At 39.6% G+C, this 13,672-nt stretch overlaps 1 protein-coding gene across 1 annotated transcript in view; it reads left to right on the plus strand.

The window, feature by feature from the left end:
* grid1b (glutamate receptor, ionotropic, delta 1b) overlaps positions 1 to 13,672 on the plus strand; it is a 739,432-nt gene that overhangs the window by 601,245 nt on the left and 124,515 nt on the right. Inside the window, 1 exon segment of the mRNA XM_051939963.1 lies at positions 5,499 to 5,552. Within this exon segment, the coding sequence (XP_051795923.1) occupies positions 5,499 to 5,552 (54 nt within the window).

Below are 13,672 nucleotides of genomic sequence, written 5' to 3' on the forward strand. Positions count from 1 at the left end.
TAATTCTGTTTGTTAAAAATCACATTTCAGAGGATCGATGATGCCACTTTCACCTTTAATTGTTTCTTATTGAGGATTTTTACAATTCTAGCAAATTTTAATTCATGTTTTAGAAAATGAAGGTTTATTTCTGACTGGTCATAGTGAACGAGCTTTTCAATATTCCTCAGTTAACATACATACATTAAAATCTAATTTAGATTCATAAATTAGGCCAGGATGACACAGTGATGTTGTACATAACACAAACATGAACTCTGGGAGATCAGATGGTAAAAATAAAAAAATAAAAAACTTTGAAAACTCAAGGAACCACAAAGATACACAAAACAAAAAGAGACACAAAACAACCACAAAGACACACAAAAGAACCACAAAGACACAACACAACCACAAAGAGACACAAAACAACCACACAGAGACACAAAACAACCACAGAGACACAAAACAACCACAAAGAGACACAACACAACCACACAGAGACACAAAACAACCACAAAGACACAACACAACCACAAAGAGACACAAAACAACCACACAGAGACACAAAACAACCACAAAGACAGAACACAACCACAAAGAGACACAAAACAACCACACAGAGACACAAAACAACCACAGAGACACAAAACAACCACAAAGAGACACAACACAGCCACAAATATACACAACACAACCACACAGAGACACAAAACAACCACAAAGAGACACAAAACAACCACAAAGAGACACAAAACAACCACACAGAGACACAAAACAACCACAGAGACACAAAACAACCACAAAGAGACACAACACAACCACACAGAGACACAAAACAACCACAAAGACAGAACACAATCACAAAGAGACACAACACAACCACACAGAGACACAAAACAACCACAAAGACACAACACAACCACAAAGAGACACAAAACAACCACACAGAGACACAAAACAACCACAAAGACAGAACACAACCACAAAGAGACACAAAACAACCACACAGAGACACAAAACAACCACAGAGACACAAAACAACCACAAAGAGACACAACACAGCCACAAATATACACAACACAACCACACAGAGACACAAAACAACCACAAAGAGACACAACACAGCCACAAATATACACAACACAACCACACAGAGACACAAAACAACCACAAAGAGACACAAAACAACCACAAAGACAGAACACAACCACAAAGAGACACAAAACAACCACACAGACACAAAACAACCACAAAGATACACAAAAGAACCACAAAGAGACACAAAACAGCCACAAATATACACAACACAACCACACAGAGACACAAAACAACCACAAAGAGACACAAAACAACCACAAAGACAGAACACAACCACACAGAGACACAAAACAACCACACAGAGACACAAAACAACCACAAAGATACACAAAAGAACCACAAAGAGACACAAAACAGCCACAAATATACACAAAACAACCACAAAGAGACACAAAACAACCACACAGAGACACAAAACAACCACAAAGATACACAAAAGAACCACAAAGAGACACAAAACAGCCACAAACTGTGTATTTTGTCAGTTGGTTACACATTCTTGCTGAAGTTGTCCCATTATTTCATTAATCTGCAGTTTGTGTGCCGACAAATGCGTCAAAGGAAACAAGTAAAATAACTGCAAACTGTTTTATTTTTATATATTTATGAGTTCAACACATTTTTCTGTCTATGGGATGCAGATGAAGCTTTAAGGTCAGAAATCATGAACGTAAGAAAAAAGGTTGTTTACAGAAAACATCCATGGGCAGTTTTAATAATTAATTTGAGAAAATTCACTGAATTTCTGCCAGATTTCAGAAAAAGTTTCCAGAAATCTCGGTAAAAGTGTCAGCCTTCATGAAGCTGTTTATTCTGGGATGTTTAAAATATTAACCAGTAAAAACACAGATTTACTGGTGAGAAAACAGCTGCTGAGGAGCATTAATCTGTAAATATTTAGGATGATGAGGTGAAATCCACCAAGAAGAACAAGGTCAGGTGTTCTGTCAGCCTCCATACTGTGAATAAATCCAGATCTGTACGGTTTAATTTCTTTATTTTAGCTTCATCTTGTTCCTGCTTCCTTCACCGATCAATAAAAGCTAAAATATAAATGTTTAACCTTCAGGGTTGATCCGAAATTGTTGCAAAAGACACACAAAAAATAGAGACACAACAACTACAAATAGACACAAAATCAACTCAAAATAACAGATAACAAAATCACCCAAAAGGAACAAAAATTAAACACAGAGACTGAAAATAATCATAAATAGACCCAAGATGACTGTAAAGAGACATAAAATTTACAACAGACACACAAAACCACCCCAAAGACCTAGAAGATGTGAAAAAGTTCAGTAAAAATGTGAGTTAAAGTCACTTTAGAGCAGAACAGCAGAGTTCCTGAATCCTGTCAGAGCTGCTCCTTCCTGTAAAGGTCACAGTGACAGGTGTGACGTCGTCAGGGTGTGATGTCGTCAGGGTGTGACGTCGTCCGGGTGTGATGTCGCCCGGGATGTGATGTCGCCCGGGATGTGATGTCATCCAGGTGTGATGTCATCCAGGTGTGATGTCATCCAGGTGTGATGTCATCCAGGTGTGATGTCATCCAGGTGTGATTCCTGCAGGTTAACTGACAGCTTCGTCGACTCACTGAGCTGTTGACACCGTTACATTCTGTCTCTGCAGTCAAACAGTAATTAACACCGACCTGAATTGTTCTTCACCTTGGTTCATTTTAAAGTCCTGCAGGAACAGAACATCATGAAGGAGGAGAGAGAACTCAGAGATGTCTTCATATGGAAATCATTTTTAAAAAGAGTCGAATTTCTTGATTATTTTGCAAAAAATCCAAACATTTTCCAAAGTACAGAGGTCCTCTGTTTACAGTGTCCTCAACCTACAGCGTTTCATTGTCACACACGAACTGCTTACGGGGAGTTCTTGGTTTACGACATACGGCATTCAGTCGTTATGTACGAACTGGTGACGTGGAACTAGTTGTCGAGTGGAGCAGACAAATTTGTCGTCACACGGCACTATAAGACGGCTTTGTTTTCACTGACCTGTTGTACGTCACCTTGGATGGACTCCATTGAAGTGCTCAGTTTCATATACGGACCTAAAGATCATAAAAACACACAAAGGGACATTATTAGATCAAGCTGTAGAAACAGTGCCACATTTTCTGTAATCTTCTTGTAAAATGATTCATACATGCTTGAAAGTCGTTGGTGTTCATGACTTTTATGAAGAACTGATCGATATCGTAATGCACGGAACAACTTTGTTTACATTTTCAACGGAGTTCCGACTTGCGCTGTCGTCAACCTACAGCGTTATTTTGTTATATCAGAACCGGTTACAGGGGTCCTCGGTTTACGATAAATGGTACTTAGTAAAAGTCAAGTTCAGTAAAAACGTGACTTACAGTGATTTATAATTAACGTAGGATGAAGTAAATTTGCTGCGACATCAGGATTTTAATCTTAAAGCAGCTGAAAACGTTACAGTGCTTTCAAATTTTTTGTAGTTTCTGGCTGCTTAATGCTGTAATTTTGTTAATTTTACACAAGATATTCTGTGTTTCTTAGCCAGTGGCAGGTTGTTTCGGTTCAGAGGTTAAACTTTGTGATTTACATGATGAGAAATGACTGGTTGACTGCTGTCTGCATTAATAACTTGCAGACAGAAGCAGGATTGTCTTCATGCTTTAGCTGTGCTGCTCGGTTTGTCCTCCAGCTTTTCTCTGGTGTTGAGCTTCATGAGCGTGTCAGCGTTTGGTCTGGAAGCCAAACCAGGAATGTTAGAAAACATCTGTCAGCGCGAGGCCTCGAGGTCCGACGGCCAAGACGTAACGCAAACTGATATTCCTGTCTGCACTTGTGTATCTAAAGCGGCGTCTGGATGTTCTTTCTACCAGCACAGTGGTCACACTCAGAGGAAAATCTGCTCAGTTTGATGTTTGTTTGCTCTTCTGGTTGAACTCTCTCCAGATGACAACACATCAAATATTCCGCTTGAGGATCAGATTCAACCCTTCAGGAGAAAAGCCAAACATGCTAACATTAGCATGTAAAAACTAGCATGTAAAAACCCATGACTCTGCTGATTTCCCACAGGACCACATGAACACAAGCCGTGGCCTTTCTCACAGGTTTTAATCACGACTCTGCTCTATTCAGGCAGCCGTGGCACGACGACAAAGCTTTTAATCTTTGCGTTTCATTCAGGAGAGCAGTTTCACTTAATAAATCCATTAATCTGGAGCTTTTTCTGCCATTGGAAGGGGAAATAAAAGCCACCAGGACCCAGAATCCAGGTGATATCCACTGAGAAATGTTAAACTTTAGCTTCAATGCTAATGCACACATAGTTTTAATTCTTTTCCAACATCTGCAGGACAAACTTCATACTTTTTGTGTGATGACTCATGTGTCTACTGTGCATCTATGCTAAAATGCTACAGTTCTGTTAGCATTTAGCTAAGCATAGATGACTGTGAATTGTCCTTGAATAGCCACCGCACATAGCTTTATTTAGTTATTTCCTTTTTCAACACCTGCAGGACAAACTTAAAATTTTTGGGTCTTTGGTGTGAAGAATCATGTGTCTAATGTATGTCTATGCTAAAATGCTAATGTTCTGTTAGCATTTAGCTTGTTGCAAAGCAGAGATCAGTCTGGATTGTCCATAAATGCCCACTGCACATAATTCTATTTAGTTTCTTTCTTTTCCTACACCTGTAGGACAAACTTCACACTTTTGCCTCTTTAGTGTGTCTTTTGTATGTCTATGCTAAAATGTTAATGTTCTGTTAGCATTTAACTTGTTTGAATGAGTGTGAATTGTCCTTAAACGACCACTGTACATAATTTTAGTCAGTTCTTTCCTTTTCCAACCCATGCAGGACAAACTTTTCTGAGAGCTACAGATTTTATTTCATTTTTTATCTCTGCACAAACACAACAGCTTCAAGTTTTTATGCTAAGCTAAGCTAACAGCTTCACTGATATCAACCGCCTTATTTAACCTTCAGCTAAACAGTGAGCGAACATGTTTTCCAGTTCAGTTTCAGGATGTGTTTCCGTGTTTTGAGATGATAAACGTGGAAGTTGTGGTATCGTTCGACTCTCAGAACTTCTAAGCTGCAGCGTCGTGCTATCGGCTGCAGGAAGCTGGATGTTATTAGGATTATCAGACGGCAAGCAGACGAGCTGCCGGCGCTCTGATAACTAAACTCAGCTCCACTGAAGAGCCTCAGCGGCTCAACAATTGGCAGGACGAGCTGGAGCTGTTTTTAGGGAGGTGAACTTTTCACAACTACAGAATAACGACAAACAAAGCAGCTGAGGCTCTGAGATGAAGGGGAAGATATCACCGCCGGACAGGAAGTGGAGCAGATAAAACGCTGTGTCATGTTTCTAAACATCAGCTCCTGGACTAAACCTTTTCTGTCTCTGTTCTGTCTGCAGGCAGTCGAGACGAATCTGGCCTCCAAAGACAGTCACTGGGTGTTCGTCAACGAGGTGAGAAACATCTGGACAACATCAACACCAAACTATCTGAGAGTCTGGAGAACCTCAAGGAACTCTGGGGAGATTTAGGGAACCTTACATTCTTTTCAGGCTAATGGAGGAACATTTATAAGCTTAATTCAGAGAAGAGTTTGCAGAAGGAACCATATTAATATAGGTTATTTTGTGTACACTCTCAGAATTAGAAAACCTGTTGGGATTCCTCACTGTCATCACTGTAGAGGAACCTTTGGAGGTCCTTGAGGAACCTCTGCAGCAGAGATTAATCAATTTTCTTTTTTTAATTAACACTTAGAAATACTTACTTAACCGTAAGAAATTCTATGCTAAAAGCAACAGTTACCCAAACCAAGCAGTTAATTGGTGAAATAAAATAAATGAATAGTTAACTAAAAGTTAATTATTGAATGTTTAGGTAAATTTGTAATTAGTTGGCTTAAAATAATGGATTAGAAGCTGTACTAAAATTAATTAAAAGGTAAAAGTAATGTATTAGCTAAAAGCTAAAAGCAGTAATCAATTTATGGATTAGCTAAAAGTTACTGAAAATACTATCAGGCTACATTTAGTCAATTCTTACTTTTAGCTAACTGTTCTATTTTGGTCAGTATTTAGAAATGTTTAGCTAACTATTTATTACTTTTAGCTAACTACTTGGCACGTTTGGCTAACTATTATTTTTAGGTAACTATTACCTTTACATAGCGATGTATTACTGTTAGCTTTAGCTAACTCTGACATTTAGCTAACTATTAATGTCTTTTAGGTGAGTGTTTTATATATTTAGCAGTTTAGCTACCAATTTATAAAGTTGAGTAAACTATATATACTTTTACCCGACTTTTTCTTACTTTTAGTCAGTTATTTGGTACATGTTGCTATTATTTGAACCTAACTATGTGTTACTTTTAGCCAACTATCACTTTTAGTTTCTGCTAACTCTTACTTTTAGCTATCTATAAATGTATTTTAGGCAAAAGTTTTCTACATTTAGCTAACAGTTTGTTAAGTTTAGCTAAGTATTTGCTATATTTAGCTAATTATTTGGTGCTTTTAGCTAACTATTACTTAAACTGTGTTACTTCTAGCTAACTATTATGTTTAGCTTTTGCTAGCTCTTACTTTTAGCTTACTATAAATGCATTTTTGGCAACTGTTTTCTACATTTGCTATGGTAAGCTGTCTATTTGTTAAGTTTAGATAACTATTACTTTTAGCTAACTCTGTTAAGTTTAGTTAACTATTTGTTAAGTTTAAACAATTATTTGGTTCATTTAGCCAATTATGACTTTAAGCTAACTGTGTGTTGCATTTAGCAAGCAATTTATTACTTTTAGCTAACTATGTGTTAATTTTAGATAACTATAAATGTCTTTAAGGCAACTATTTTCTACATTTAGCCAAGTATTACTTTAAGCTGATTATGTGTTGCTTTTAGGTAAGTATTTAAGTATTTACTACTTTTAGCTTATTATATTGCCTTAACTTAATCATGTGTTGTTTTTTAACAAACTATCTATTCCTTTTAGCTAACTGTTTGCTATGTTTAAGTAACTATTTTTTAACTAAATAACTAAACTAAATTTAACAAATTATTTGGTACTCTTCGCAAACTATTAAGCTAATAATGTGTTGCTTTTAGTCAAATATTACTTTTAGCTATCAGCTATGTGTAACTTTTTTATGTTTTTTTTAAGTTTAGCTAATTATTTATTGCTTTTAGCCAAGGGCGTTACAAGGTTTTAAGGACGGGGGGCTTAGCCCCCAGGAGATGCACAGGATGTGAGTGAACGTTTAATTTCACAAACAGCTAACAAAAACTGAGAAATTGCTTTTCCACTTTTTGGACAGATTTAGATTTATTCAGAGATACTTTACTAAAATTATGAAAATTATTGATCCCATTTCCTGCATTCTGGTGTATTTTAAGAGCATTTTGCCCTTATAAAATCTTATTATAGAGATAACATTAAGGGATAATTGAAAAAAAACACTGAGCTTAAAAAAACAGAAAAAAACAGAGCAAGGGCAGGCAGTATTGAAAATGGTTCTTCATGTAAAATATGGATGAAAGTTCTGTGGCTGGATGAGCTCAACACATTTCAGTATTTTCCATAAATATCTGCATAATTGAAATAACTCCAGCAACCACTTTGTAACTTTTGTCTTGGAGGATTTTAATGCACTCAACAGCTTCAAGTTGATCACATCAGTAACTCAACAATAAAAAGAGCTGAAGCAAAAACAAAACATAACTTCATCACTTAAATGATCCATTCAGTGAACAGAATTACAATCAGACACTAAACTCTCTATTAAATGTCAAAACAATCCATGTGACTCTAGAAACCCAACAGCTTTACAAACTCTAAGACTAAACTCTCCACAAGGATCCAAAATAAGCTGGACTTCTACATGAGAGCTTTAGTTATTCTTCATCTACTTCCTGAAAAGTTTGGTCAATAAAAAAGACAAAAACTAATATTTTCAGCTGAACTAAAGACAGACTTTGTGATTTTTCTGCTCACATGTTGTGTTGTTGTAAACTTACTCTTTCAACCCCCTGGAAACCAGAGTTTGTCCTGTTTTTGTGTAGAAGAGCAGGGCCCTCATTTATAAAACATTTCGTAGGATCCATACTAAAGTTTGCGTACGCCGGAAATCTGAAATGGGCGTATGCCCTTCACCCCTGATCTATAAAACTGTGTGTAAGCACAGATGCACACAATTTCCCCTTTATAATCACACACCGGCTGGAAGATTGCACAGGTGGATCCACCTCACATTCCGCCCACAACACACCCACATTTTACCATGAATGGTCAAAGCAAAGTAACTCATGAATGTATCTGTATATAAATTAGCTGCTGATCCACAGCATTTTACACAGCGCCCCCTGCAGTCTTTTCACTGCTGTGCGTCAGGATGAATGAATCATGTGTTGACCCAGGCCACCCTGCCACTAAATTTGTTATGATCATGTCCGATGTACAAATCATTTGTACACTGATTGAATGTACATTTTTTCGGTTCACAGACAAATTCATCTTCACTCGGAGCCCTTACAGCAACATGAGTGCAGTCAGTTACACCGATTACATTTGGGAAACCGGACATTGCTGCAAATTGCCGTTTAATGTTGGCCTGTTCACCCACAGTGTAAGGAAACCTGATGTATTGACTGGTCATGTTTATAATGTCATCCAAAACAGCTGACATTATTGCATTGTGGTGTGAAGCATGTGTGTCTGTACAGGGCTGATTAATGGTTGGACGCTCATCCCATTCGGTCGCATATGGATAAATAAACAAAATCTACTTTTTTTTTGCCTTTTTACTGTGATAGTTGCAGTGAAGAGTGGCAGGAAATGGGGGGGAAAGTAGGGGGAAGACATGCATAAAAGTGCCGCGGGCAGGAATCAAACCCGGGCTACTGCATTAGAGACCAGTCTCTGCAAATGGGTCACCTGCTTAACCAAATGAGCTATAAGGGCACCAGGTGATCAGTAAACAGAATTATTTAATAAAGACCAGCGCACCGGCCCAGATGTGGACCAAATGAAATAACGTTCAATCCGCCCCTGTTAATATATGAACATAGTTCTGCAAATACAGTCGTCGGCCAAATGGCGCACTATATGAACATCTACAACAATGAGGGTTTATGATTATCAGGCTCTACAAGTCTAATATGTGATAACAATGAAGGTTTGAGATCAATCTGGTTTCAATTCACCACTTCACCCTCTGTCTCCAAAATGTGCTTAAGCAAGCATCAAAATTGGCGCAGCGGTGCGCACATTCTCACGCCAAGTTTGTTTTTAGAAATCGCAACCTTGTCTACGGGCAATTTAGAGTAACCAGTTAACCTCAGCGTATTTTTGGACTGTGGGAGGAAGCCGGAGTACCCGGAGAAAACCCACGCATGCACAGGGAGTACATGCAAACTCCATGCAGAAAGATCCCAGGCCGGGATTTGAACCGGGGATCTTCTTGTTGCAAGGCGAAAGTACTAACCACTACAACGCTGTGCAGCCGGGTCTTTAACCAGCATCCCTAAAATCCATGGAGTCGCTCCAGACAAATGAAGGGAGGTCAACTTTTATCAGCCTCCATCCAGATGTTCAACTTGATATCTTTACTTTGACATTTTTAGCTCCACAAACCTTTAGTGTCACACTTTATGATCATTTATTAGGACTTTAATGGAATCCAGCAGCAGATTTAGTTTTTGTTCACAAACTTTATTCTTGTCGTCGTGGGACTGCAGGATTTAAAACTGTTCCTTCTATTTGACCTCATGTTTATTAGTGTTAGTGCAGAAAGTTATTTTAATTGTTGATTAGTCTGTTAAAAACCAAATAATAAATTGGATTAGTCAAGAGGTTTAAATTTCTTACTTTGTCATATTTTCAATACAACAACAAAAAAATATAAAAATAAAGGCGTCTTGAGACCATTTGACCTGTAATTGGTGTTCTATCAATAAAACTGAATTTAAATTGTATGTATCTTGTAATGTTGGAGGAATTCAGACATATATGTTGGAAAACACATTTTCTTTGTCCATTAATCTGTTGATTGTTTTCTCCACGAATTCATTTCTTGTTTTGGTTTATAAAATGCCAAACTCAAATATATTCAGTTTACTGTCATAAAAACCAAAAAGATTTACATTCATGATGCAGGAATCAGACAGTTTTTCACTTTTTATCTTAGTTTAGTCACAAAGATAGACTACATTGCCAAAAGTATTCGCTCACCTGCCCTGACTCTCATATGAACATCAGTGACATCCCATTCCTAATCCATAGGGTTCAATATGAAGTATGTCCACTCTTTGGAACTAGAACAGCTTCAACTCTTCTGGGAAGGCTGTCCACAAGGTTTAGGAGTGTGTTTATGGGAATTTCTGACCGTTCTTCCAGAAGCACATTTGTGAGGTCACACACTGATGTTGGACCAGAAGGCCTGGCTCGCAGTCTCTGCTCTAATTCATCCCAAAGGTGTTCTATCGGGCTGAGGTCAGGACTCTGTGCAGGCCAGTCCAGTTCATCCACAGCAGACTCCGTCATCCATGTCTTTATGGACCTTGCTTTGTGCACTGGTGCACAGTCATGTTGGAAGAGGAAGGGGCCAGCTCCAAACTGTTCCCACAAAGTTGGGAGCATGGAATTGTCCAAAATGTCTTGGTATGCTGAAGCATTCAGAGTTCCTTTCACTGGAACTAAGGGGCCAAGCCCAGCTCCTGAAGAACAAGCCCACACCATAATCCCCCCTCCACCAAACTTTACACTTGGTACAATGCAGTCCCACAAGTATGGTTCTCCTGGAAACCACCAAACCCAGACTGGTCCATCAGATTGCCAGATGGAGAAGCGTGATTGGTCACTCCAGAGAAGGCGTCTCCACTGCTCTAGAGTCCAGTGGCGGCGTGCTTTACACCACTGCATCCCACGCTTTGCATTGCACTTGGTGATGTACGGCTTGGATGCAGCTGCTCGGCCATGGAAACCCATTCCATGAAGCTCTCTGCTGAAGCTCTGTTCTTGAGCTAATCTGAAGGCCACATGAAGTCTGAAGGTCTGTATCCACTGACTCTGCAGAAAGTTGGCCACCTCTTGGTGCTATGCGCCTCAGCATCCTCTGACCCCGCTCCATCAGTTTATGTGGCCGACCACTTGGTGGCTGAGCTGCTGTCGTTCCCACACACTTCCACTTTCTTATAATACAGCTGACAGTTGACTGTGGAATATTTAGGAGAGAGGAAATATCACGACTGGATTTGTTGCACAGAAGGCATCCTATCACAGTTCCACGCTGGAATTCACTGAGCTCCTGACAGCGACCCATTCTTTCACTGATGTTTGTAAAAGCAGTCTGCATGCCCAGGTGATTGATTTTATACACCTGTGGTCATGGAAGTGATTGGAACACCTGATTCTGATTATTTGGATGGGTGAGCCAATACTTTTGGCAATATAGTGTAGCTGATAATGTGTGAATTGTTGCAGCTTGTGAGCCGTAGAAGGTTTTAATGTTTGGGGCCGATTGTCAGAAAACATTTAGAAACCAACATCAACTAAACACTCAAAGATCTGAACATCATTAAAGGGAAATCCAACTTTTGCATGACAATGTCTAATTAAAGGACATTTATTTCCACCATACAGGCGGATTGGTGCGGCGTCAGCAGTAATGCGGGCGTTGTACCGAACCGTCGTGGTGAAGAGGGAGCTGAGCCGTAAGGCGAAACTCTCGATTTACCAGTCCATCTACGTTCCAACCCTCACCTATGGTCATGAGCTTTGGGTAGTGACCGAAAGAACAAGATCGCGGATACAAGCGGCCGAAATGAGCTTCCTCCGTAGGGTGGCTGGGCTCAGCCTTAGAGATAGGGTGAGGAGCTCAGACATCCGGAGGGAGCTCAGAGTAGAGCCGCTGCTCCTTCGCATCGAAAGGAGCCAGTTGAGGTGGTTTGGCCACCTGATTCGGATGCCTCCGGGGAGACTTCCTCTGGAGGTTTTCCGAGCACGTCCGTCTGGGAGGAGACCCCGGGGCAGACCCAGAACTCGCTGGAGAGATTATATATCTCGTCTGGCCTGGGAACGCCTCGGGATCCCCCAGGAAGAGCTGGAAAGTGTTGCTGGGGGGAGGGACGTTTGGAACGACCTGCTTCGCCTGCTGCCCCCGCGACCCGGCCCCGGATAAGCGGAGGAAAATGGATGGATGGATGGATATTTCCACCATAAATGTGTGATATTCATCCTCTGGAGCTTCTCTTCACATCGTCTTCCACCTGGACTGGTTTGGTCGGGAGCATGAGCAACAAATGTGAAAAACTGCACTTTAACATCAATGAATGACACTGAAGTTTAACCTCTACATAAATGAGACTGAGTCTGGATGTGCTGCTCTGTCATTAACTCCTAAGTTTAGGGAAAGTTCAAACTAAAGAGGACAGTTCAGATCAGACTTGAGAATGAGCTGATTCTGAACAAACATCTCAGACTTTCTGAGCTTCAGCCCCTCTAGAAGATATTTGAACAACAAGCAACTCCAGAGATCCAGAAGTTGGAGAGAGTTAGCTTTAGCTGATCCACAGAACATGTGAGACGCTAACCTAGCAAACATTTAGACTTTTCTCTGTGAATTCTGAGAAATAATTTCCTATTTAATGACAGAGCTACACATCTGAACTCAGTCTCATTAAAACAGACTAATTCAGTGTCATCCATCCAGATTAAAGTGCAGTTACCCAAAATGTTTGTTGATGAGCTCCAACAAAACCTGTCCAGGTAGAAGGCCACTTTGACAAACAGGAAGTGGAAGATTCCAAGCAGATTGATAGAAGGGGGAACCGGACTGTACTAAGTGTGGTCCAGTATAGAGGGGGGGGGGGGGGGGGGGGTGTTTGTGGGTTTTTAAGGCTGATAATGATTATTAGTGAGACATTTGGAGGAGATATTCATTTGTAGTAAATGAAAGTATTTAAATTGCAAAACTGCTGCAACGGCGAAGAGAGAAACAAATATTCAATAAGTTCACTCTGATCCACTGTAGTGTCACCAGAATCACTGCAGCCTTCAACTGGCTCCATAGACACCAGTGTTATTCCTGCAGCATTAAAGACAGCTACTTTAGATAAAACTGGGCTTGTAGCACATTGTCTGTCTTATAACGATGGGAAAGAAGCATCGCTTATGTTTTAACAGTGTATGTCTAATGAGTTACTGATGCTGGAAGTCTGAATCTGTGAATATCTTTCCAACTTTACTGAAAAAAAAAATTAAATAAATGAACATAAAACTATTTGGGGGCGCTAAAGAATATTTTAGAGGGGCTGAAGCCCCCCTAAAATAGGCCTAACGACACCACTGCTTTTAGCTAACTGGGCTAATTCTAGCCAGTTATTTATTACTTCTAGCCAGGTGTTTGCTCCTTTAGCCAACTTTTAGCAAATTATTTATTGCTTTTCTTGTCCACGTAAGCAGGATTCCTTGAACATTCCTGGACGTTCTTGAGGTTTTTGTAATTCTACAAGAACACAGTTATGTATCACCTTAACCAGTATTTTACATCTGCATTTACACATTTAAAAACGGATAAAA

This window comes from Acanthochromis polyacanthus, chromosome 19 (genome assembly GCF_021347895.1).
Source record: "Acanthochromis polyacanthus isolate Apoly-LR-REF ecotype Palm Island chromosome 19, KAUST_Apoly_ChrSc, whole genome shotgun sequence".
Taxonomy (NCBI): Eukaryota; Metazoa; Chordata; class Actinopteri; family Pomacentridae; genus Acanthochromis; species Acanthochromis polyacanthus.